Source organism: Haliotis rubra, unplaced genomic scaffold (assembly GCF_003918875.1).
Source record: "Haliotis rubra isolate DU_JTF1 unplaced genomic scaffold, ASM391887v1 Scf137, whole genome shotgun sequence".
Lineage (NCBI taxonomy): Eukaryota > Metazoa > Mollusca > Gastropoda > Lepetellida > Haliotidae > Haliotis > Haliotis rubra.
The window spans coordinates 752,152-777,422 of NW_025765303.1; the positions used below are offsets into that span (position 1 = coordinate 752,152).

At 40.1% G+C, this 25,271-nt stretch overlaps 1 protein-coding gene across 2 annotated transcripts; it reads left to right on the forward strand.

The window, feature by feature from the left end:
* The first annotated feature begins 236 nt into the window (after positions 1-236).
* Positions 237-24,265, forward strand: LOC124268203 (phosphoinositide 3-kinase regulatory subunit 4-like). Of its 2 annotated transcripts, none has more exons than XR_006896233.1 (34): positions 237-314; positions 1,184-1,298; positions 1,722-1,846; positions 2,048-2,103; positions 2,645-2,794; positions 3,424-3,525; positions 4,058-4,248; positions 4,601-4,727; positions 5,472-5,644; positions 7,305-7,446; positions 7,954-8,049; positions 8,210-8,304; positions 9,325-9,364; positions 10,021-10,103; positions 10,567-10,642; positions 10,984-11,137; positions 11,995-12,041; positions 12,288-12,389; positions 13,396-13,530; positions 13,876-14,013; positions 14,403-14,579; positions 14,864-14,920; positions 15,756-15,799; positions 16,163-16,324; positions 16,568-16,613; positions 17,489-17,723; positions 18,386-18,575; positions 18,932-19,062; positions 19,275-19,359; positions 19,693-19,784; positions 20,424-20,654; positions 21,764-21,921; positions 22,208-22,547; positions 22,922-24,265. XR_006896233.1 is itself a non-coding variant. In XM_046703231.1 (34 exons), exons 2-33 carry the CDS (start codon positions 1,207-1,209, stop codon positions 22,346-22,348), a joined length of 3,873 nt encoding a protein of 1,290 aa, XP_046559187.1. In that variant the 5' UTR covers positions 237-314; positions 1,184-1,206; the 3' UTR covers positions 22,349-22,383; positions 22,922-24,265. The 2 variants fall into 2 exon arrangements, 1 of the variants encoding a protein (XP_046559187.1); XM_046703231.1 differs by having other exon boundaries at positions 22,208-22,383.
* Positions 24,266-25,271: the final 1,006 nt, after the last annotated feature.

Sequence of the window (25,271 nt, forward strand, 5' to 3'; positions counted from 1 at the left end):
TAGAAAAAATTGAAACAGTATTCTATTAAACTAGTTTAAAACTTGAACAAAATGTGAAAACTTGTGTGCATTTCTTTCATCATGTAGCGACTCTATCGTATAATTTTCTTGTTAACTTGATTAATGAAATACGCATTCTTAGAATTGTTTCTTTCTCCCGTCTTATGATAACTGTATACAAAATATTTATAAATGTAAAATGTGTTTCTGAGAAAATAGCATCGTTAACCGGAAGTGCACAGTGCTGTGAAAAGGAAGAAAACAACTCGATTTCATCGTTGTGAATTTAACGTTCTTCCTTCCACCCATGATCAGTATGTCAATTGTCTCATCTTCTGTCCGATTAGGTATTCATTGTATGTTTGATGTATATAGGGATATCATTACTGTGTTGCAAAGTGATATATTGTACAGATCTACTTGAACTACCTCAAAGTTACTGCCTCATAACTCGAGCAGACGAATTTCTATCCCGTTGGTCTGCTTCGAAAGTTTGGTTTACCAACGCGGAGTTTGAGTCAGGTTTATGTTATTAAACATATTAAAGGACCTGCCGGAACCCAGTAGTACAGCTACATATACATGCTACTATTTTGTCTTTGATCTTTTGACGGCTTGACTCACTTACGAAGGAAATCTTAGATTTCTGATTTGTCCCTTTTGCAAATATGTTGATTTGAGTGCTAGGTCTTTGTAAATAGTAAAAATGATTGATGTGAAGATTCAGGGTATAATGCTCTCATGACATGATGGTGGACACCTGTTGTTAATACCGATAAGAACAAATGTTGACAGATAAGTGGGCGTTTCCAATATAAATCCCGGAGCTCTGTTCCTCACTGCAGCCATAGAGATATAATTGGGTTATATGTGCTAACCAAAGTTATGCTTGAAAGAATGTTGTTACCCTGATGAGTGCCATCATTCTGTGAGCTGGGGATTAATATTACAACACAGCTTTTATACATTTCTTTGCATTAGACACAAGAAACACTTATTATCAAGACCAAGAGGTCCTTCATATATTAATGCAGAAGACCCTCTGTAATTTCTGACAGAATGGGAACTTTTCAGATTTATGTTCATCAGTTGGCTGAGTTTCTTGTTAGAAGATGTGCTTGATAAAACATTGCATGTATAGAGATTAAAATATTTCCAAATGTTTGTTTATTGTTTCCAAAAGGTAAGTGGAACCAGACGTAAACAATGGGCAACCAACTAACTGGGATTGCTCCGTCTCAGATTCTTCCAGTGGAGCAGTACCTGTCAGATGTTCCTGACTATGAATTTGAGACTAAGTGAGTCACAATGCCTCTGTCTTACCTGATTAGAGATCACACCCATTTGTATATGTTTCAAAATGAATTGTTATATTTGGTTGAATTGCATTTTGTTCTCTTTGATATTAGAATATATAGGGGTTTTGTAGAATTATTTTGTATCATATCATGACATCAGTATTAAGATATGGACCATATTGTGAGAATGTGTTTTAATACATTGAATCCTCAGTGATTTATTAAGTGTCAGCACACATGAATTTTTAATATCATGATAATTGATAATTGGCAATAATGTCATTGATATAGATTAGGAGATTAGATATTTTTTTGTTTTGATCAACTATGATTTGGATTCAACTTCATCACAAACATCCCAAACAGTCATTCATTCAAGGGCTATTGCATGATAAAGTTATACCTTCTTATAATCCATTTCAGCCAAGGAAGCACAAGGTTTTTCAAAGTGGCAAGGGCACGCTGCAAAGAGGGACTTGCAATTGTTAAAGTTTTTGTTATCCACGATCCATCACTACCCCTGTCAACCCATAGGGATAAGCTAGACGGTAGGTTTACTCTTGTTTTTGTTAGATGTGGCTTGGATCATAAAGATAACATGTATGCCAAAGATAAAAATTAATTGTTGTTTTGAGGAAAATTGTTAAATATATTTCTGTTTGTTAATAAATGCTTTTGTAATATTTATGACCCTACATTCTGGATTGAACATTTTCTGATACTGAGTTTGAATGTGATATCTTTTTCAGAAATAAGTCAGCGTCTGAAAGGAACGTCAAACTGCCTTCCATTTCAAAAAGCAATTGTGAGTTCAAAACAATTAAATATTTGAGTTTCTTGGCACATCTTTAGTTTGATATTTTTTTATACCATAGTGCCCTGATGTTGAAAGGTTACTCTTGGCAAGGAGCCACTGAGCCAGCAAGACCCCGCTCTTTTGGCCCCTATTGTAATATTGCTAGAATAGTAGTACAACAGTTCACTCTAATATGGAAATAGCATGTCAATATCTTCAGTGGTGTATCAGATTGATCCACTGGTACTTTGATACAGCATTGTGTATATTAAGGGATATTGCATGAGTTGTATATTCTGTGTTTGTCATCCAATAATGGCTCCCATACATGTTGCATGTGTGAGATCAAATGAGTGCCATATATTAGGAATAAGAAAAGGTTTGCTTAATGCATTTTTAACTCCTAATTTGATTTTAATGCTATGGAAACACATTTGATCATCAATATGCAGTCACATTTTTCTTCAAAAAGTATTTACTATACAATTTGTATCACATATTAGTTTATTTTTTCAGGAATGATATTGATAAAGGTAATAATTCGTTCCAGCAATCTGAGAAAGCTGCATTGCTTTTCCGACAGTATGTTAAGGACAGTTTGTACGATAGGATCAGCACCCGGCCGTTCCTCAACAGTATTGAGAAGAAGTGGATTGCGTTCCAGATGTTGTGTGCCCTTAATCAGTGCCACAAAGTCAAGGTAAAACTAAATCCATGATATTGTACTTGCCATGATATCATGAAAGGGCCTTAGGTAAGGGGCAGTGGGGTAGCTGAGTGGTTAAAGCATTCGCTCATCAGGCCGAAGACCTGGGTTCAATTCCCCACATGGGTACAATATGTGAAGCCCATTTTTGGTGTCCCCTGCCATGCTATTGTTGGAATAGTGCTAAAAGCAGCCTGAAACCAGACTCATTTGTAGGAATGTGTACATGCATATATGAGTCATATATGTCTTGGTCAGTGATACATATGCTGCACATTGAGTGATGATGTGATGGAGTCACCTGTATGATAGATTTACTGTACAGTAAAACTGACACATAGTGAATCCTCTGTAACTAAATGAATTCACCTCGTATTCAGTGCGGGTTCTGAGTCAGAGCTGGTCCCAAGCAACCATTCCTGCTCATATGAGGTGACCAGATGGATCCGGTGGTCAAGCAGGCTGATGCCTGTTATCAATATCCCAATTGTGTAGATTGTTGCTAATGATGTCCATCACTGGATAATCTGGTCCAGACTTGCATATTTACAAACTGCTGCCAAGTAGTGGGAAGACTGCTTTCTTGAGTATACTCATGTATTTACAAGATGTCATTTTTGCAGGTTTGCCATGGAGATATTAAGTCTGAAAACATCATGATCACTGGCTGGAACTGGGTGTTGATCACAGACTTTGCCAGCTTCAAACCAACATACTTACCAGAAGTAAGTGTCAGTGCTAAGGCAGATCAAGAAGTGCTTGAATTTTGGATTCAGATGGGCTTGGATATATCAATTTATGGGTTTATGGAATGGGATTTATAGGATTGGGATTTATGGGATTATGGGTTAGAAAAAGTTCTTAGCAAGTTATTTTTGTCATACAAGACAATTAAATCTTTGAATGGTGTGTGTGGTGTTTAAGAACAAACAATGACAATTAATTACTGTTCCTGGCCCTGACAGGAGCTTCATAGATTCCCAAGTGAATAAAGGCAAGAAGATTGGTGTCAGGTAATGTGACTGTTACCATTTGGCACCTTTGAGGCAGCTTTGGTTGTGTATTCCCAAGGGAGTTGAGAATACTGATCACTGACTAGGGTAATGTAAATGTAGCAAGGAGTGGAACTTGGCACATGATGAATGGTTGTACTTTTCAAATTTATCATTTATTAGCAAGCAAACAAATTATCGATCATGAAAATTTGGAGACCTGGTTTGTTGCACTATTGCAGTGTTCAACTTTGAAATATTTCAGGATAATCCATCAGACTTCTCTTACTTCTTTGACACGTCCCGACGCCGGACATGTTACATTGCACCAGAGAGGTTTGTGGAGAGTGGCTTGAAGAACACTGACAATGCTGGTCAATCAGGGAACATCGATCTGACCTCAAGTGAGGTCAAGACTGGTGATCTTAATCCTGCCATGGACATATTTTCACTCGGGTAGGAATTTCATGTGTGACAGTAATTTTAGATCGTGACTAAAATTGTTTTGAGGACTTTTGAGTTCATAACTTTTTGGGCTAGAATAACATCTCTATCATGATAATAACACAGAGAAAAACGAATTTTTAAAATCAATTGAGTTTTCTTTTCATATGGCCCAACTTTTAATATTTCATTTGGATATTTGTTAGTTTAACTGGTTGGAAGAAAAGATATTAAATTAAACTGTTTTTTTGTTTTTTTCCACAATTGTGTCTTTTGAATTAGCAGTTCTCAAAATACAAATTGTTTAAATTTCAGAGATAGATAAGTCCATATGATAAATATCAACAAATTTACTGTGTTACAGTTGTGTTATCACGGAGCTGTTCACAGAGGGTACCTCACCATTCGATCTGTCCCAGTTGCTGGCATACAGGAGTGGAGAGTACAGTCCCTGGAAGATTCTTGAGAAGATCGAAGACCCAAGCATCAGAGTAAGCACTGCTGTCATGGATAATGGTTCTTATTTATCAGTTTGTCAGATGATGACATAAAAACAAATACAAGAGGTTTCCTCTTGCACAGTCATGTCTTGTTCTGTCAGATTGCCTTACTTTGTCTTTATATTATCATAAGGGTAGAGGAAATACTTTTGTTATGATACTTCCAGAGTTTTAAGTGTTTTTGTTAAGCAACAACAGAATGCTTTGCACATTTATGCACAAGTATGCACACACACATCATCATGTCCTCATTAACTTAACTAAAGGTGAAGGTCCGGGTTGGAATGCACCTTCAGTAACCCATGCTTGTCGTAAGAGGCGACTTACAGGATCGGGTGGTCAGGCTCACTGGCTTGGTTGACACATGTCATCGGTTCCCAATTACGCAGATCGATGCTCATGCTGTTGATCACTGGATTGTCTGGTCATGATTATTTGCAGACCACCGCCATATAGCTGGAATATTGCTGAGTGCGGCATAAAACTAAACTCACTCACTCACTCACTCACTCATTAACTTAACTACTTATATCACTCAGTCCACATTTGATATAAGAAATAACACAGATGTCTCATATTCCTTAGGATGTCCATGGACACTGAGGCCAGTGTCTTCTCAAGGGACAACTGTATTATGAAAACATTGTGAATAATTCATGCATTGTGATATGTTTTTCATGCATCCATACTTCATGATAAATTGTCAATATGGAGTTTATCCTATATCCCAAACAGGAGTTAGTCCGTCACATGATGCAGAAGGATCCGAACCATCGACTCTCAGCGGAGGAGTATTTGATCAAGCAACGCGGAAAGGCCTTCCCTGAGTACTTCTACACATACCTGAAGCTGTACCTGCAGAAGTTTGCTGTGTCTCCCATTGTACCCGCTGATGACAGGATTCACTGGTACGTAGCTGCCACATGGAGTCCCTGAAAGGGGTCTATGTTCTTGTTGTTTTCTAGTTTAACAATCACCTCAACAATATTCTGATTATAACAAAATCTTGACCAGACTATCCAATGATTGATACAGGAGGAGGATGGATGGCACACAATCTATCAACTTTCTGAACACAACCACCTGACCGTTGGTTGGTTTGTTGGTTTGTTGTTTAATGCCACACTCAGCAATATTCCAGTTATATGGTAGTAGTCTGTAAATAATCAAGTCTGGACCTGACTGTTCAGTGATTGTCATGATGAGCATTTGTCTATGAATTGGGATACAATGACATGCATCAACCAAGTCAGGCGAGACTGACTACCCGAACATTACCCTACCCTCTTACGACCTGATCATCCTTATGACCAGCATAGGTTGCTGGCCACCATTTCTAACCCGGATTTTGTCAGCAGCCAGAATACCAGCACCTGTATAGTGTCTGGTGTTAAGAGATGTGGGACATGACACATAAACTCTACATAATGTTTCTTAGTAATATGAATAAACAGGTCTTCTTTGTATCTGGGGCGGTGGGGTAGCCAAATGGTTAAAGCGTTGGCTCGTCACGTTGAAGACCCGGATCGAATCCCCATATGGGTACAATGTGTGAAGCCCATTTCTGGTGTCCCCCCGCCATGATGTTGCTGGAATATTGCTAAAAGCGGCGTAAAACCAAACTCAGTCAGTCAGTCTTTGTATCTAAATACAAGCATTGCATCAATACTTATATTACATGTAATACCTCAATACTTTCAGTATCACCAATGCTTGAATCCTTTCAATATCAGGAATGCTTTAATACATTTGTTTCAGTATCAGCAATGCTTCAATATGTTAGTTTCAGTATCAGCAATGCTTTGGTGTATTGTTTCAGTATCAGTAGGGCTGCAACAATTCACCCAGACCTCAATTAAATTTTCGATATTGGACCCTCAATTCGATCATTGTCGATTCCATTCTTCATACAAGTAAAAACATCAGATTTCATTTAACTCCCTGAGTCAGTTTTTTTAGTGTGAAATCCATCATCAACTTGACGATGTCTACTAACAACAATTCTCATTGGATCATTAGCCCGGGGACAACCAATCACGTTTTGCCTTATTTCAGCGCTCAAAACTGCTCGAGTTGGAGTCAAAATTACGTTCTGGCTGTGTGGGATTAATTTAAATAGGCAGAGGCCCAGATAAGCTGCGTATCCGGGTAAAATACACATAGAAAATTTCCATTTACTCATTGAAAAATAATTGTTGCGTACCAATTACGCATTTAAAATGTTAGATATGCAAAAAGTTTAAAATAAATGCGTACGGAATATATTTATGAAAATTGCTTGCATAATGAAAAAGACATCGATTGCTATCAAGTTGAACTGTCAGTATAGGATGAGTGATTTTTTATGAAATCATTTCAATAGGTATTCAAATATCGAATCAAAATAGTGATAATGGCTATCGAAAATCAAAACTAAGGTGTCAGATTCGATTTTCGATGAATCGAACCGTATCGTTGCAGCCCTTATTATCAACAATGTTTCAAAGCATTGTTTCAGTATCAGGGATGCTTCAGTACATTGTTTCATTACCAGCAATGTTTCAGCAATGTTTCAATGCATTGTTTCAGTATTTCAGTATCAATGACCTTTGCATTGTTTCATTATCAGAATGTCTCAAAGAGTCTGAAGATAGATGATACGGACGTGGAGAGGAACAATGCACTTGTCCTGCTTATCTCCCTTGTTGGCTCCAGTTCACGGGATATACATGTATGTTAACGACATATCACATCTACAGGGTTTTCCTAGGTTAGGTAGGCCCTCAATATGGTCAACTTTTTATATATGAGGCAATACTGCTTGTTTTTAAAATCTGTGAAAAAAGGATCTGTCTCAAGAAATAAGTTCAAGGTAAAATGAATTATGAAAGTTCAGTTTTTCAAGATCACATATCTCAAAGGATGCTAATGGCCAGCTTATTCCATGGTTAAAAAGAAAATCATTAAACAAGATTATAGATATAGCCAGATTTCTGTATTGACTTGAAAACATCTATGATATGATAAGTTTTATCAGCATGCAAGAAGTTACTAGTCAATAATAAAGATTATGACAGTGTGGATAACAACTTTTTGTATATTGTGTAGTAAGTTGTTATCCGTATCTGGACTAGTAGAAACAACAACCACACACATGTACAAGCTCATCATTATGTAAGTGATATTATCTATTTTATTTCAAACTCTGTTTCACCTCACTTGTGTTTGTCTGCTTCAGTTCTATGAATCACGGCTGACAGGACTGGATTTACTGCTGCAATTGTCCAAATATGTCAGTTCGGACATCATCCTGGATAGAATCATACCATATATGGTAAGTTTGGATACTGATACATGGAATTGGAAGTCTGTTCTCAATAACAGCAGTGGGTCATGTAAAACATTCATTTAGCTCTGAATTACAGAATCTAATTTTTACAGACATATTTTAATGATAGATAGACTTTTCTATTACACAATATTTATACTTTCAGCTGCACTTTGCTAATGACCCGTTTCCCCGTGTTCGTGCCAAGACCATTGAGACAATCACAGACTGTCTCTCAGACATCAAGAATGTCCCAAGGAGGTAATGCCTTACAATTTTGTCTTTCCATCTTTGTTGATGCATTCATATGAGATGAAGATATGTAATCTGACTATCCCATATGTTCAGGATATCTGAATATACTAGTGCTTGAAAGTTGTCAAGAGGATCTGAAGATTTTAATCTTGGTACACCAACCAGTTACTTGACCTATGACTCATGTATGTGCCTTCAAACAAATCAGTGCAATAACATACTAGAGTACTCAGGGATTTACAAAACGCGAATTCCTGCGTCCTATATGCATACAAATTGACAATGGACGCAACAAAACTTATTAGCGCATCCACAGGGACGCAGATAAAGTCCAAATACTTTTCTAAAAATTCCAATCAAGTAACAATAAGTTATCACTGAGTTTGCTACTAGCTGGGTTATGGTATCATTTGCAATTTAAATAACGTAACAATTAATGTGTTGATCATGATACACAATACAATAACAGTATTAATAATAATATTTAAGTGTCTGGGACACCCATTTTGTTGTCCAGGACCCCTGAAAATTTTAGCATGAGTCCCAGGGACCCTCAAATACCGCACTCAAGGTAAATCATACTGAGTACCAAGGTAGATTCTCAATCATGGTGCAGCACCTCTTACTCATGTGAACTTTCAGAAAAGATCGAGTGAGTGAGTATGGTTTTACACCGCTTTTAGCAATTTTCCAGCAATATCACGGCGGCGGACACCAGAAATATGCTTCACACATTGTACCCATGTGGGGAACTGAACCCGGGCGAACGCTGAGAGCGAACGCTGTAAACACTAGGCTACCCCACCACCCCTTCAGAAAGGAAGTACTGGTAATTTGTGAAAAACATAAATCTTTTTAGTGTACTATCTTGTGTTTGGTCTTAAGCATCCTTTTCTGTAGATTTTGATGTTATTATTTGACTATTTGCTTACTTGACAGAACTTAATTTTACTGGACTGTATTCAGCTTAAGTGGCGGCCATCACAGACTGTTGTACTGAGGATGCAAACTTTGAATCTTTTTCAGTGACTCCAATGTCTTTCCAGAGTATATTTTCCCAAATCTTGTAAGTACAAACCTTTCACTATGTTGAGATGTATATAAAGCAGAAAAGATTTCGAGTAGGGTTCTGTTTGTTGTTTAATGCCACCACTCAGCATTATTCCAGCTATATGGCAGCTGTCTGTAATAATTGAGTCTGGACCTGACAATCCAGTGATTGACATGATGAGCATCTGTCTATGCAATAGGGATACAATGACATGCATCAACTAAGTCAGCAAGCCTGACCATTAGATCACGCTAGTTGACTCTTTAATACAACAAGCATATTTTGGGGGAGATTGAATCTGTTCCAGATTGTCAACTGGGAAAGGCATAAATAATAAAAGTGAATTTGCTATTATTGCTTTGTGGTATGGAATATTACTTTTTATTACATGAGTGCCATTTATTGACTTGTCTTTTTCTTATGCAAGTGTATTGTAAATATTGCGAAATCATCACTACAGTCATCAAAGAAGATGCCATTTGAACCAAATTTGGTTTAACACAATTCAGCTTTATTGACTAGTATACCTGAAAAAATTGTATGTGGTTAGTGCAATAGCAAAATTATCACTTCAGTCATAGTCAAATTTGGTTTTACGTGACGCAGCATTTTACCCAATAACTCTCCACAGATATGGAAACAAAATTGCATTACTGATTGTGTATTGACAGACCCACCTGGTTCATGATGAAGTTGCTCTAGTGAGGGCAGCATATGCTGAAAACATAGCACATTTGGCAGAAACAGCTCTCAGGTGAGTGCAGAGTTATATCTATAAACAAGGATTTGTCTAAGTAATGTATGTGTTGAAATAGGGGTGTTACTACAATGCAACAAGGGAAATAAATGTTGTTTAATGCCACAGTCTGCAGTATTCAGTCTATTTTACAGTTCTTGTAAATAACTTAGCATGGACTGGGAAACCAGTAAAAGATAGCTACTGGTGATACACTATAAGCCAATTCAAAGAGCATGACCACTAGGCTCCTTCTTTGGGTCTTCTAACAAGCAGTTTAATACCCTAGACCTTGCTTGACAAAATATTGTACAGGCTTCTTATATTTAAATATCTGATGGAATTGTCAGTGAAATTGTGATCTAATTGAAAAGTTATGCAGAACAGAATTAAGTTATTCTGATTTGCCTGGTAACATAAATTTGATAAATGTATTGTAATACCATAGCACTGCATATGTAATTTCATAAATTGTCCTCAGAGTTTTGGAGATGACCCAACTGCAAGAGCTGTCAGAGATTGACATACAGGAAGACTCTGAAGACTCCCAGTATATGGTGAGGGACGATCTCTCAAATACAACCTAATTTTTCCTTATCCTGACTCGTACTTATTGCTTATCTCCTTATTCCTCTGAAGGTTAAGTGGAAACCTCTGTCCTCATGTTCCCAAGAACAGTCAAAAGTTTACTCACCCTGATTGGGCCCCTTGCCTCTTCCCGCAATTGCTTCCCACGTGACTGCAGCCATATTGCCACTCTCTCTGTAATAAGCCCCCTCTATAGATTACAGGGAAGCCAGGTATGCATGTGATTTGAGTGCAACATAAAGGAAGACAGGTAGAGATATGTAGAGTTGTGCAGTGAACACAAAATTTGACTGGACACTTTCTGTTTCAGCTGGAGTCAAGCTACGATGTGGAGCTTCAGACGCTGCAGGAAACGATACAACAGAAAGTGGTCACTCTGCTGAGTGACCCAGACAACCTGGTCAAGCAGACACTCCTGCAGTCAGGCATCACTCGACTGTGTGTCTTCTTCGGCAGACAGAAAGGTAGGGCATCCTCTGTTGCCATTGTCAAGCCTGAGCCTGCCATGCCACTTTCAAGTAGAACTGTGGATAATGCAGTCTCATCTGTTGCAGTGGGGGAATATTTATGTATTTTCTGAATAATTACCAGTTTTTGTATTTTATTGTTGATCTTGTATTTATTTATGTTGGGCACTTCGAGTTTGTATGTTTGTTGTGTTTCATACGGCACTCAGTATTATTCTGGTTAGTAAATATCAAGCCTGGTCCTGACAATCCAGTGATTGACATCATGAGCATTGATTTATGAAATTGGAATATGATGATTTGCATCGATCAAGTATGCGAGCCTGACCACCCAATCACGTAAGTCACCTGATGTGCAACATTGGTTGCTGAAGACTCTTCAGGTGGCATTGACTCCTTACAGGCTCTGATAGTCTCAAAAACATGTTAAATAGATGTCTGTTTCTGTCATTGAAATTATGTCTTGACCTGTTGAAAGAAATGATAAGTAACATATTGCTTTTCATGTGGGAAGCCTTCATAGTACCTGCATGGTTGTATTTTGACATAATATGATGATCAAAATACTCTAAAGCCTGTGGCCTGACAAGCAGTATGAATATCAGTGTTACCTGTCTGTTTGTGAGTTATCCCCCTTGATAGTATCCTTGCTATCAACCACTGGTTTGCCTGACTCTTACTTAGTATATACAAGCTAAGATTTTACTGCAGTATTACTGACTTCAGAATAAAAGGGAGAGCAGCACTGTGAATATATGTTATGCCTTCATAGTATTGTCTCATAAAGTATTGAGATGAAAATGATTTTAAGTCAGTTGGGTAGATAATAAACTGTTTCTTTTGATTGTTTTCAGCAAATGATGTCCTGCTTTCTCACATGATCACATTTCTGAATGACAAGGTGAGCATCTCTTGTACTGTGATTAGGGTGGACAAAATTCAGACATAGATGCTTAGCAGCAGCTTTCAATGATATCTGCTTCACTAACAGATTGAGACATGGAATTTACTGTTAAAATGTAACTGTATTGTCAAAAACCTCCAAGGGTCAGTGGGGTTAAACATTTGTTAATATCATGCAGAATCATGGCTGTCTATATATTCACGATATGTTATATTTTGTGATTATAAATGTTTAATTTTTCAGTATGACTGGAAACTACGAGGTTCATTCTTTGAAAATATTGTGGGCGTGGCAGCCTATGTGGGCTGGCAGAGTTCATCTATCCTGAAACCTTTGTTAGAACAGGTAGGTCTTGTACAGTGATGGTGTCTTGCAGTTCAGCACACAGACAGCCTTAGTGCTTTTCAAGCCTACATACTATATATACTATTCACACTTTGCTAAGGATCAAACCATTGATTCAACAGAAAACTATGATGTGGGGTCTAATTTGGTTTAAATATCTAAGCTTATTGTAAGCATGGATCCTAGGTTTCAGTATGTCACTGCATCTTGTGGATCCCATACCTGCTATTCACAGGTGTTGTGTACTTGTCAATGAATCGTTCCATGATTTGCAAAATGGTTGATTGGTGCCATAAAAACCATTTTATGGTTACTCATGTATCAAGTGCATAAGGTTAGATTAAAGTGGCTGTTTGCCTAAAGAGGGGTTACCATATCATTATTTATCTAGTTTAAATGGATACAATTTCAAATTATAAATCTATGTTTAAGTAAAGTTGGGAATTGTTGTGATCCTTAGCAAAGTGTGAGTAGTATATATAATTTTTGTTCACATAATCCATGTGTATGCCCATCTGATATTAGTGTTACATTTTGTTGAGCAGAGTTGTATTGCTTGTGTGTATCACCAAAGTGGTAAACGTTTCAGATGGTCACACCCACATCAAGGTTACACACCACAACATAGCAGAAATACTGATGAAGGCAAGCTTAGGTCCCGGACACCAATAGACCCATCCCTCCCTGATATGTGATATTTGCAGTATTCCCCACCTGTTTGTATTAATATCTGATGATATTCTTCCCAGTGCTATTTGACTGTTTGATGATATTCCCCACCTCTTCACCTGAATATTGGATCATATTACCCACCTTGCCCCATGAATGTCAGATGATATTCCCCACCTTGCCACATGAATATCAGGTGATATTCTTCTTGTTAAATGATAATTTGATGATATGCCCCATCATACTGTTTGATGGTCTGAAGATATCCCCACCCTACTATGTGACTATTTGATGGTATCCCCATGCCACTATAATGGCAATCTGATATTGCTCACAGGGCCTGAGTGATCCAGAAGAGTATGTTGTCCACAAGGCGCTTGGGGCCATAAAGTCTCTGTCAGAACTTGGTCTGCTACAGAAGCCCATGCTGCAGGAGTTTGTTCAGGAGATAGTCCCTTTCCTTGCTCACCCGGTAAGAGAACTTAAATGACTCAATCACGTAACACAGAGTAATGTTGCTCCAGCTTCTTCAAGTTAGTTATAATTGTTATCCCCAATTTCTAAACTTTTGTCTGGTAATGTCATCAGATGGGACCTTGTTACAAGAGTGATGTCACTCTATGGCTTGCCATAAGAGATGATTAAAAATCTACGTTTAAAACATAGCATCAGGTTGCTGGAATTGATAGTACAATAACATGTACAATTTCAATGACAGTTATCTGCTGGTTTGTGTGTCCTGGCCTTGAGCATTTACAGCCCCTTTGATTTAGTTTGTTTTTGTGTAAAGCCCACAAACATTCATTCTGCTCCACAGGGCATCTGGATCCGGCAGGGTGCAGTCGGATTTGTTGCTGCGGTGGCTCGGATCATGAACATTGCGGACCTCCACTGTAACCTCCTCCCGCAGGTGGCCCCCTTCCTTAAACAACAGGTGCTCCAGCTGGATAAGGGGGTAAGACTCTGTTTCTCAGAGATACCTTACTCAAAATATGTTCATGATATATGCTGGTCAGAACCTAGATTATATTTTCCCATCAGTTGTAGTGAGTTAGTGAGTTTAGTTTTATGCCGCTTTTAGCAATATTGCAGCAATATCATGGCAGGGGACACCAGAAATGGGCTTCACACATTGTACCCATGTGGGGAATAGAACCCGGGCCTTCAGCGTGACAAGCGAACGCTTTGACTAGGCTACCCCACCACCCCCATCAGCTGTAAATAAAATGTGTAATATAGACAAATTTGAGACTTGCAGTTCTGTAGGGAGACATGATATTACTGTTTCTGTACACTTAAACTTTAGAACATGACAACTGTTTCAAAACAACCACTTCCTTGTAGCCTATAGTGCTGAATGCACTAGATGAACCCATCCCACGGACTGTGTTCGACTATGTGTTGAGGTCGACATCCATCGATGCCATGTTTGAAACCCTCAACAACAGGAAGTACATCCGGAGCATCAGCAGATCTGGACACAGACCCGGTTACCCCGAACTGGAGGAGAACCTGGCTCAGGTACAGAAGATATCTACTCTCAGTCTCACTACTATCTTCATCATCATGACATTCAGGCAAAACCATTCAACAGGAAATATATAAACTTGTTGTTCAGTGTTGACATCCAAGAATGCTCATATTTGATTCTAAATATCCATAATGCCTGTGGGATTTTGATATTTAAGATACAAAGTAATGATTAAACTCCAGCTCTGAAGATCTGTATTTGATAATGGACTGCCTTTCAATGATTAAAAAATTCAACAATTATTAAGATTTACTTCATTTTGGTTTTCTTACAGGTTTTCCGTAAGCTGACATCACTGGGCATGACTGAGACCCATGAGACAAAACTTCTGGTGAGTGAACCCCATTGTGATTGAGGGCTGGGATGGATCCTCAGCAATCTGTGCTTGGTCACAGGCAGCCAGATGGATCAGGTGGACAGGCTCGGTGGCATTACCTGTCATTGTAGATAGTTGCTCACAATGTCAATCACTGGATTGTCGGGTCCAGACTTGATTATTTTCATGCTGCTGTCATTCAGCTCGAATATTGCTGAGTGTGGTAGGCTTAGAGAGGGATTACACCCTGCCACAGGCAATCCCAGCAAGGAGGGTAATAAATATATATATTATTTCTTCCCTTTTTCACCCGTGAAGGTCCGTGGTTAGAATATTGATCTTTAGTAACCCATGCTTGTCGTAAGAGACGACTAAGGGGATCGGGTGGTCAGGCTCGCTGACTTGGTTGACACATGTCATCGGTTCCCAGTTGCACAGATCGATGCTCATGCGGTTGATCACTGGATTGTCTGGTCCAGACTCGATTATTTACAGACTGCCGCCATATAGCTGGAATATTGCTGAGTGTGGAGTAAAACTAAACTCACTCACTCACTCACTCTTCCCTTTTTCCCTCAAATTGTTTTACCCAAGTCACCAAATTAAGTGTCCCTTTAACAACTTCTGGACCAGTCTGTTGGTAAAGTTTTCTAAGCACATGCTTACATGTGTATCAGTCCTGTTGGATCATTACACAGATACAATGTTATAATGACAATGATTACACTTTGAGGGAAAGCCTAATCAGTTTCAGGCATAAATAGTGATGGTTCTTTTATAACAAGAAAATAAAATATGATGCTGATCCTTGCTGTGCGAATGGAATGAAAATACTTTCTGTTATTTTTAGGCCATGAAAGATTTCATAACCAAACTGCATCGATCAAGAGCTGGGTAAGTGTTTGTCATCATTTCCGTCACTAGTTCCTGCAAATGATCAACAAGCAATTACTGGACTGTAGTCAGTTATCATTTGTCACTAGGGCTTATGATGTTTGATAATATGATCTTATCAGACTCAAAAATATTTTTTTGATAATGATGTTCTAAATCATCAATCCCAAAACTGGAGCATTATGTATGATTTTATATTGATCAGCAGGTGCAGCCCATTTTTGTTTGGTGCACTGGGTGCAAGTAGGTTTCATTTCCTTTAATTGAGTCTAAAAGATGAAAAGCCATCTGACCTGAATACATTTTCAACCAATCAGAATACACACACACTGACAGACGTCTGCTCCTTCCCGCCTGTTGCAGGTCCATGGAGAACTCCGCATCCAGCAACAGTGAGGAGGGTCAGCGGGCGGGGGTGCTTGCCTTACAGCACGTCCCCTACACTGGCCGCTTCCTCACTCGCAGGCATGCAGACCTACACAAGGCTAAGGATCAAACCACGGATGGACAGACTTCACCGGGAACGTAAGTGGACAGGCATAGGGCTGAGGGTCATTATATTACTTTGTCCTTTATGCGAGTGTTTGGTTATAGAGATCGTTTTAACTTGGAAAAAATGTACTAACATTTGTCAGTCTAGAAGAAATAAATGTTGTTTTTACTGTTACAGTTTGTTTTCATAAGATTTCATTTATCATTACAGTCAGCTGTAACAGTTGTTCTATTACAGGGGTCATTAATATGCACATGGCCATTTATCCATTTCAGGCGGCGCAAAAAGAAGGTTGTTCATCAGGATTCTTCTGCTGCTATGGTAATACTTTAACAACAGTTGATCAGTTAAGAGAACAGTTGATCAGTTAAGATGATGTGATGCCATGGCTCTGTCAGACTCCTTATGGTTGTAATTACTCTGTTTCAAACTCTGGATAACTTCGATCCACAGGAGATATCACTTCAGTGAAATTACATCACAATGCTTTGTAAATCATTGTGACATCACAGGTTACCATGACTTATAAACCTCCAGTGACGTCACTCTATTGTTCTTGCAAGGCAGTATTTCTAGTCGTATCCTGATGGCCCATCGATTAGGGGGCATTACTTAAATATTGTCACTCTGCCCCGGGATAACATCACATTTTTTAAAACTTCCAACATATAGTGCCGATATCTGGTTTCGAACGAACAACCCTTCGCATATTAGCTTGGCAGTTTTATCCACTAGGCTACAAAGGATTGCTGTGAAGAATAAGATTGTTTGTCAGCATGAACCGTGTGTTCCTCACAAGACGGGTAGTGCGGGCAGCGCACATGCAGGACTCGTGCATTGCGCGTGCAAGGCAAGGTGTCAGCTGCCAGTCTCATCCCAGTTGAAACAGTAAATACCAAATATTGAAATTATATCTTCGGTTGGTTTAGAAGTTGGATATAAAATGACCCGTGGGTCATGTTATATCCTACACATCACTTATCTCACTGCCACTGAAGATGGTTAACTGCACCATTAACACACAGGGCACTGCTTATTACTGTTTGAATAATATGATATAATATGGTTGGTGCTGTCGATCTCCTTGCAATATTCCAGAGACAGTGTACAGCTCTACAGATAAACTGTATTTCTGTGGCATGTACAATAAGTGACAGTTAGGTCACTGTACTGATGTGGCATGTTAATGTTTTTAGAATGCTGAATGGAAGAAGATGTTTGGTTCCTCGGAATCAGAGAAGTCTCTCTCCTCGTCCCCAAAGTCTAAGTCAGGAGGGGACAAATACGACCTTGACAAGCGGTCCACATCAACACTGTCCAGCCAATCAGCATCCAGTAGTATGGTGAACGTGTCCCATGTCTCGTCCAGTGGGGAGGCAGGCCTGAAACGCTCCACTAGCCAGCAGCCGGCCGACAAGCAGTCCCACCAGAGTGAGCTGAACACCTTGTTGTTATTTGTCAGTTATGGGTCGATCAGGAGACAGGGAACTATTTGGGGATTACACCTTCTTTGTAAAGTACCTGTTCTAGTACTTTTGTACCCTTTGAGTTTAGTTAGGGACCTAATCACCAGGGCCCTTATTCTCGAAACGTTCATAGCCCTAAGAATTCTTAACTTTGATCGTAGCCAATGTGTTAAGAATGGGCTTAAGAAGTTCGTATGGCTACGAACGTTTTGAGAATACCTAGCCAGCACAGGTTCACTGATCTGGCTTGGAAGAAAGATAAAGATCATCATCACAAATCATAGAAGATGCTTCAGATATAATTATGACTGAGAATAATATGTGTTTGTCAGCTATGGGTCGATCAGAAGACGGGAACTATTTGTACACTGATATGGCGTTAGAATGAATATAGTGATCATCCTGATGATGTTTTCTGAAAGTCTTAGAAGATGCTGCAGATACAATTATGAATGAGAATAATATGTGTTATGCTCAATTACCATGGGGTGATTAGCATGTTCACAGTATCGATCACTGCATTGTCTAGTCCAGACTGCTGACATATAGATGGAATATTACCATGTGCATCAAACAAACCAAAAACAAACTGCAAACAACCAAAACAATATGTCCATGTACTTTCAGCTCGATATGCGTCATGTAAGTGGGATCTCCGTGGCCTGGTCCACAAGCGACGAGAGCAGTACAAGGTGGATGTCCTCACCAAGGACCTCCTCGAGGGCATCGCCTGGGACAGCCGGCCGCCACCTGACAACTGGAAACCTCGAGGTCTGTTGGTAGCACATCTCCAGGAACATAGGGCTGCAATCAACAGGTGAAACTTTAACACAATATCCATGCCAACTATAGCCTAATATATATACAGCTTGCATTGTTTTCAGCTGTTCATTTTCATGTATCATGTTTAGTCTGTAGATCCACTGCAATACATTGTTGGTATTCTGAGGTAAAACTGTGCCTTATTGTAAGAGTAATCAAAGATGGATTAGGGGCCAAGCTCTGTAAATGGCTGATTGTGTCATCATGGGCAACACAGCTGTTGAGGCATTCAGTCACTGGATTGTTTGGTCTAGACTTGATTATATACAGGCTGCCATGATACAGTCTGAATATAGGGAGACTGTTGTTCCCTGTTTTAATGTGACAGCCAGGATGTTATTTTGCCTGCAGAATCCAAGTGTGCCATGATCACAGCTACTTTGCCACCTGTTCCAATGACGGCTCAGTGAAGCTATGGGAGTGTTCCAGGCTGGAAGGGAAGAGTGTGGTCAATCGGTCAAAACACACGCTCACCAAGCAAGGTAAGACCCTCAATTAACTGATGGCCTGATCTTCTCGGGGGTCCTTAGACCGTTTTGCAGAGAGGTATCGTAGCTGATCTAGAGATCAGTGAAGAAATGTCACTTGAGCACACCTGTACACAGCAAAATAACTGCACAACAAACACCATGCCAGAAGAATCTTCAGTTTTCATACATTTATACCTGAACCAACCCTCTCTTCTTCTTTACAGGTGGTAGGATAAAGTGTCTGACATTCTGTGAGGCGTCACACGCCGTAGCCTCAGCTTCAGACAATGGCACCATACACGTCAACAAGTAAGTTTCAGCCATATTGAGCCATTTGAGCCATATGTGTGTAGAACCTTGCCATGGTCATATTTCACTTCACTATTTTTTTATGGACTCACTGCTGTATTATTTTTCAAGTTGACCCATGAATGTGTCAGTTATGACAGAATTGTTGTAAGGATTTTAAGAAAAAGACTTTTTAAAAGTAATGGTGATATTAATCTAGGATGTTCTTTGAAATCTCCATCACAATGAAATATTTTGTGTTCACTCATTTACCAACACAAGTTGCATCACACAAATAATAGCAACAACAAAAGCTGGTGTCAAATGTACTGAAAAACTGTTCACTCTCTTCAGGATAACAACGGATAGAGTCCAGCCAGAGGAACAGATCAATGTGGACATTGCCAAACATGGTCATGTGGTCGACCTTACTCACTTTGATACAGGTAAGGCTTCTCACATTACACTTCTTGCATCCCATAGCCGACCTGCATCTAATGCATTTGTATTTTGAAGGAAACTTTTTCTCCTCAGAGTTTGTAATTTCAAATGGTTAGTTGCTGTCTTGTTGACATGTCAAATCCATGGAAATTGAATAATTTAAATTACTCATGTTATGTTCATGCTATGGTTGATATATAATTTCTCTGTAATTTTGTTTAATGACCTATAGTCAGTTTTACAATGAGTGCTGAGAATATCCATTGAAGTAATGGTTTAAAAGCAACTGCAACAACAATAGCATACACGCTATGATAATTGTTTCATGATTTCTGTGACTCATGTTATGTTCATGCTGTGGTTGATATATAATTTCTCTGTAATTTTGTTTAATGACCTATGGTCAGTTTTACAATGAGTGCTGAGAATATCCATTGAGTTAATGGTTCCAAATAAACCGCAATAACAATAGCATGATTTCATTTATTTTAATTCAATACCAGAATAATCCTAACTGTCTCACTGTAGTCATGACATTCAAGCATACATTGTATGACATGAGGTCAGACAAGTCTTGGGAACACATGGGCACTCTACCGGACTTGATTTGAAACATGTTCCACATTCCTAATCCTCCATTTCAGGGGCTCAGTCAGTGTTAGCATATGCAACAGTGAATGGCCACCTGATTGGTTGGGACCTGCGAGCTAACCGGGCTGTGTGGGAGCTGAAGAACAACCCCCGTGATGGCCTCATCACCAGCTTTGCTGTGAACCACACCCAGTGTTGGCTGGCCCTGGGGACCAGCAGTGGAGCCCAGGTGTGCTGGGACATGAGGTTCCAGCTGCCCATCAACACCATCACCCACCCTGCCAGTAAGACATTTCACCCCAGTGGGGGTTAGAATAGCTCCCCATCAACACCATCACCCACCCTGCCAGTAAGACATTTCACCCCAGTGGGGGTTAGAATAGCTCCCCATCAACACCATCACCCACCCTGCCAGTAAGACATTTCACCCCAGTGGGGGTTAGAATAGCTCCCCATCAACACCATCACCCACCCTGCCAGTAAGACATTTCACCCCAGTGGGGGTTAGAATAGCTCCCCATCAACACCATCACCCACCCTGCCAGTAAGACATTTCACCCCAGTGGGGTAGAATAGCTCCCCCATCAACACCATCACCCACCCTGCCAGTAAGACATTTCACCCCAGTGGGGGGTAGAATAGCTCCCCATCAACACCATCACCCACCCTGCCAGTAAGTAGACATTTCACCCCAGTGGGGGTTAGAATAGCTCCCCATCAACACCATCACCCACCCTGCCAGTAAGACATTTCACCCCAGTGGGGGTTAGAATAGCTCCCCATCAACACCATCACCCACCCTGCCAGTAAGACATTTCACCCCAGTGGGGGTTAGAATAGCTCCCCATCAACACCATCACCCACCCTGCTAGTAAGACATTTCACCCCAGTGGGGGTTAGAATAGCTCCCCATCAACACCATCACCCACCCTGCCAGTAAGACATTTCACCCCAGTGGGGGTTAGAATAGCTCCCCATCAACACCATCACCCACCCTGCCTAGTAAGACATTTCACCCCAGTGGGGGTTAGAATAGCTCCCCATCAACACCATCACCCACCCTGCTAGTAAGACATTTCACCCCAGTGGGGTTAGAATAGCTCCCCATCAACACCATCACCCACCCTGCTAGTATGACATGGGGATATTTTTCGCCCCAGGGTCAAGATATTCATGTACTGTAATCATCTTGGTTAAATTGCTGTGTTATGCAACAAAAAACAAGCACTTTTAATGCAGTATGAAGTTACCTCTGATAACTAATATTATTTTACAAGTTTGGATGTGTGCCAATCTGCTTGTGATATGTACGGCTTATGCCACTCCAAGTTTCAAGTACTGATATCTATGAAATAAGACATCATGCAGTTAAGATGCCATGTTCAATTCACAGATGCCCGTGTTCGGAAGCTGATCATGCATCCCAAGGATCAGCCATGGATTGTGTCAGCTTTCCAGTGGAACAACGAAGTATCTATGTGGGATGTGGAGACTGGAGCCAGACAGAAGTCTTTGTGGGCCAGTGCAGCTCCCCCACTCTCCATCTCACAGGTAGGTGGAGTTCTTCTCTCTCCCCCAACCCCCTGTCCAACTCACAGGTAGGTGCAGTTTCCCCGTCCATGGCACGATAGCTGCACTCCCACCTATCCATCTCACAGGTAGGTCCCCCCACCCTTTCGTCTATCTCATAGGTAGGTGCAGCTCCCCCTACCTCTCCATGTCACAGGTAGGTGCAATTTTCCTCCCTCTCTTCTTTACTCTTCTCTCTCTCTTCTCCATCCTTTCCAATAAGCACCGCTATTATCCAGCAGTTGATGTGAGATATTGTCTGTTTCAGAACAACAATCATGCTGTGCATGGGATGCACATCGCAGCCACAGACACCAAACTGTTCCTGTTGACGGGAGGCTCGGACATGAGAGTGAGATTCTGGGACCTGACATACCCAGCCAACTCATTTATCATGAGTCACGACTGAGCGGTAGACTTGCCCAATGTCTCCTACAGCTACAGGTAGGAACAGTAGACTTGCCCAATGTCTCCTACAGCTACAGGTAGGAAGAGTAGACTTGCCCAATGTCTCCTACAGCTACAGGTAGGAACAGTAGACTTGCCCAATGTCTCCTACAGCTACAGGTAGGAACAGTAGACTTGCCCAATGTCTCCTACAGCTACAGGTAGGAAGAGTAGACTTGCCCAATGTCTCCTACAGCTACAGGTAGGAACAGTAGACTTGCCAATGTCTCCTACAGCTACAGGTAGGAAGAGTAGACTTGCCCAATGTCTCCTACAGCTACAGGTAGGAAGAGTAGACTTGCCAGGTAGGAACAGTAGACTTGCCAATTGTCTCCTACAGCTTCTGGTTGGAAGGGTAGACTTGCCCATTGTCTACTATAGTTAGAGGTAGGGCCAATACACTTGACCAATGTCTTTTGTAGCTAGAGTTGGTGGTAGACTTGCCCAATGTCTGCTATGGCTATAAGTCAACAGTTTTAGGATGAAGTGTTCAAACATGTGAAAGTTTGATACATGTTGCTTGTTTCCTCCGAAGGTCTCAGCTGATAGACGGTACGGAGGTGATTCAGGAAGTATGTACAAAGAAACAAGCCAACTCGGATGACATTCCGAGACGTGTTCCTGAAGCTCCTCCCACCGGCCATCACGACATCATCAGCGACGTCAACATCTGTCAGTCATCGCAGTGTCTCGTCATCACAGGATCGAGAGATGGAGTCATCAAAGTGTGGAAATAAATATGTTTATATCAAGGCCATTGTCCTTACCTCTTTCCAGGTTCCAAGACATTTATTCTAACATCAAGGCCATTGTCAGTATCCCTTTCCAGGTTCTAAGACATTATTAGGGATCAAGTCAGAATGAGTTGGATGAACTCTTTGGCACAATTTGTTTCCTTTTTTCCTGGCCTGGCAAGAAGTCAATTTTATTATCTACAAGAACCTGTTCATTTAATGTCTTATTGTTGACAATGAAACTATTAGTGTAAAGTAAATTATTTTATAGGACTTAAGTCTATTTTTATGAAGTGCTAAACTTGGAAAATTCGACAACAATGTAGCTGAAGTTTTGTAAGTCTACTTGCAATAATTCATAAGGGTTGTGTCCAATTAGTATTGATGATGGTGATTTGATTTCCTGTATAATTGATTGAAAGCAAGAAGAAAGAATGGGATTACTTTGTTATTTGTAAATCAAATTAATAATAGTAATTTTGCACTATTTTTGATCAACTGTTTATGTGCTGACAGTATAATCATTCCAGTTTGATATCCAAATGTCCTCATGTGGTTAATTTATGTACCTGATGCAAGTGCAATATTGAATTTCTGTTTTGTACAAAATATACAAACTTAATATTCATATGAACAAGACTGTGTCATATGAACAAGACCAGTATGAATGCTGTTGTATTGTCCTTGGACCTGGGCCTAGATTTTCGAAGCTCTCTTAACGCTAAGATAGTCTTAAATGCCATACATTAACATTGACTTACGACTATCTTAGCGCTAAGAGAGCTTCGAAAATCAAAGCCCTGATCCACAAAGTGATCTTAGTACAAAGATTCTGTAAGTTTATGGGAGTTAAGATCATGTTATGGCTAAGATACCTTTGTGGAAGAGGACCCAGGAATGTGTAGTTATTGATAAGAGATTGGGCTGTGTTTGTGTGTATTCCTGGGTATGTATTGTAACGAGAGAGATGATATACCAGGTAATCATTACCTTAAATTATGTTTATATGTCAGTGAGATTGATATGACAATGTGTTTCCAAACCTGAATGTTTAATATCAGGATGGTTTATTGGTCGGGAAACAGTTTTGTAAGTTTTGAGTTGTTATGTAAAAAGTGTATATATTAAAACAAACTGAAGTTAAACATCTCTCTGTCATTATCATATACCTATTTCAAGAATGCAGGTCATTGTACTTCCAGCGTAAATGGCCTTGCTCAGTAATCTCAACCAGGAGCTCCCAGAGAATGTTGTAAAGCATGACTATATAATTATAGTTTGTTTTATGTCAGTTGTATGATATGCCACTCAGTTATATTCTACCTCTATGATAGTGGTCGAGCAATAACTGAATCTGGACCAGACAATCCAGGGACTGACATCATGAGCATCAATCTACACAACTGGCTTAGGATGACATGCATCAAAACCAAGTTAGGATGACATCCATCAAGCCAGACCACCAAATCCCTTGAGTCAGACCACCACCAAATCCCATTGTCAGTCAGACCACCAAATCCCATTGTCACCGAGCCAGACCACCAAATCCCATTAGTCACCGAGCCAGACCACCAAATCCCATTGTCACCAAATCCCATTGTCACCCCAGCCAGACCACCAAATCCCATTGTCACCCAGACCACCAAATCCCATTGTCACCGAGCCAGACCACCAAATCCCATTGTCACCGAGCCAGACCACCAAATCCATTAGTCATTCCCATTAGTCACCGAGCCAGACCACCAAATCCCATTAGTCACCGAGCCAGACCACCAAAACCCATTAGTCACCGAGCCAGACCACCAAATCCCATTAGTCACCGAGCCAGACCACAAAATCCCATTAGTCACCGAGCCAGACCACGAAAACCCATTAGTCACCTCCCAACAAGCATGGATGGCATAGATCAATTCTAACTGTGATCCTGAAGGATCTTCACTGATTACAAACTACTTTAAAATTGTCCCTGGAGCAAACATCCACTGACTGAGAGTATGAGGGGCAATCCATGTTGCTGGGGTATGATGACAAAGTCAGTAACCACCAGATCCAATTGACAATAAGTTGACATATGTGGCTGAGGAGAAATTCCACCCCTGAATCCTGATGGCTGTGATATATGTCATGTAACTGTAATCTTTATCAACACAA

Bases quoted from the DNA above. Each gene is read 5' to 3' on its own strand.
- LOC124268203 (XM_046703231.1), top strand. From the start codon at position 1,207: ATGGGCAACCAACTAACTGGGATTGCTCCGTCTCAGATTCTTCCAGTG. The intron at 19,063-19,274 runs GTAAGACCCTCA...TCTTCTTTACAG, and splicing joins ACACACGCTCACCAAGCAAG to GTGGTAGGATAAAGTGTCTG. The intron at 19,785-20,423 runs GTAAGGCTTCTC...CCTCCATTTCAG, and splicing joins CCTTACTCACTTTGATACAG to GGGCTCAGTCAGTGTTAGCA.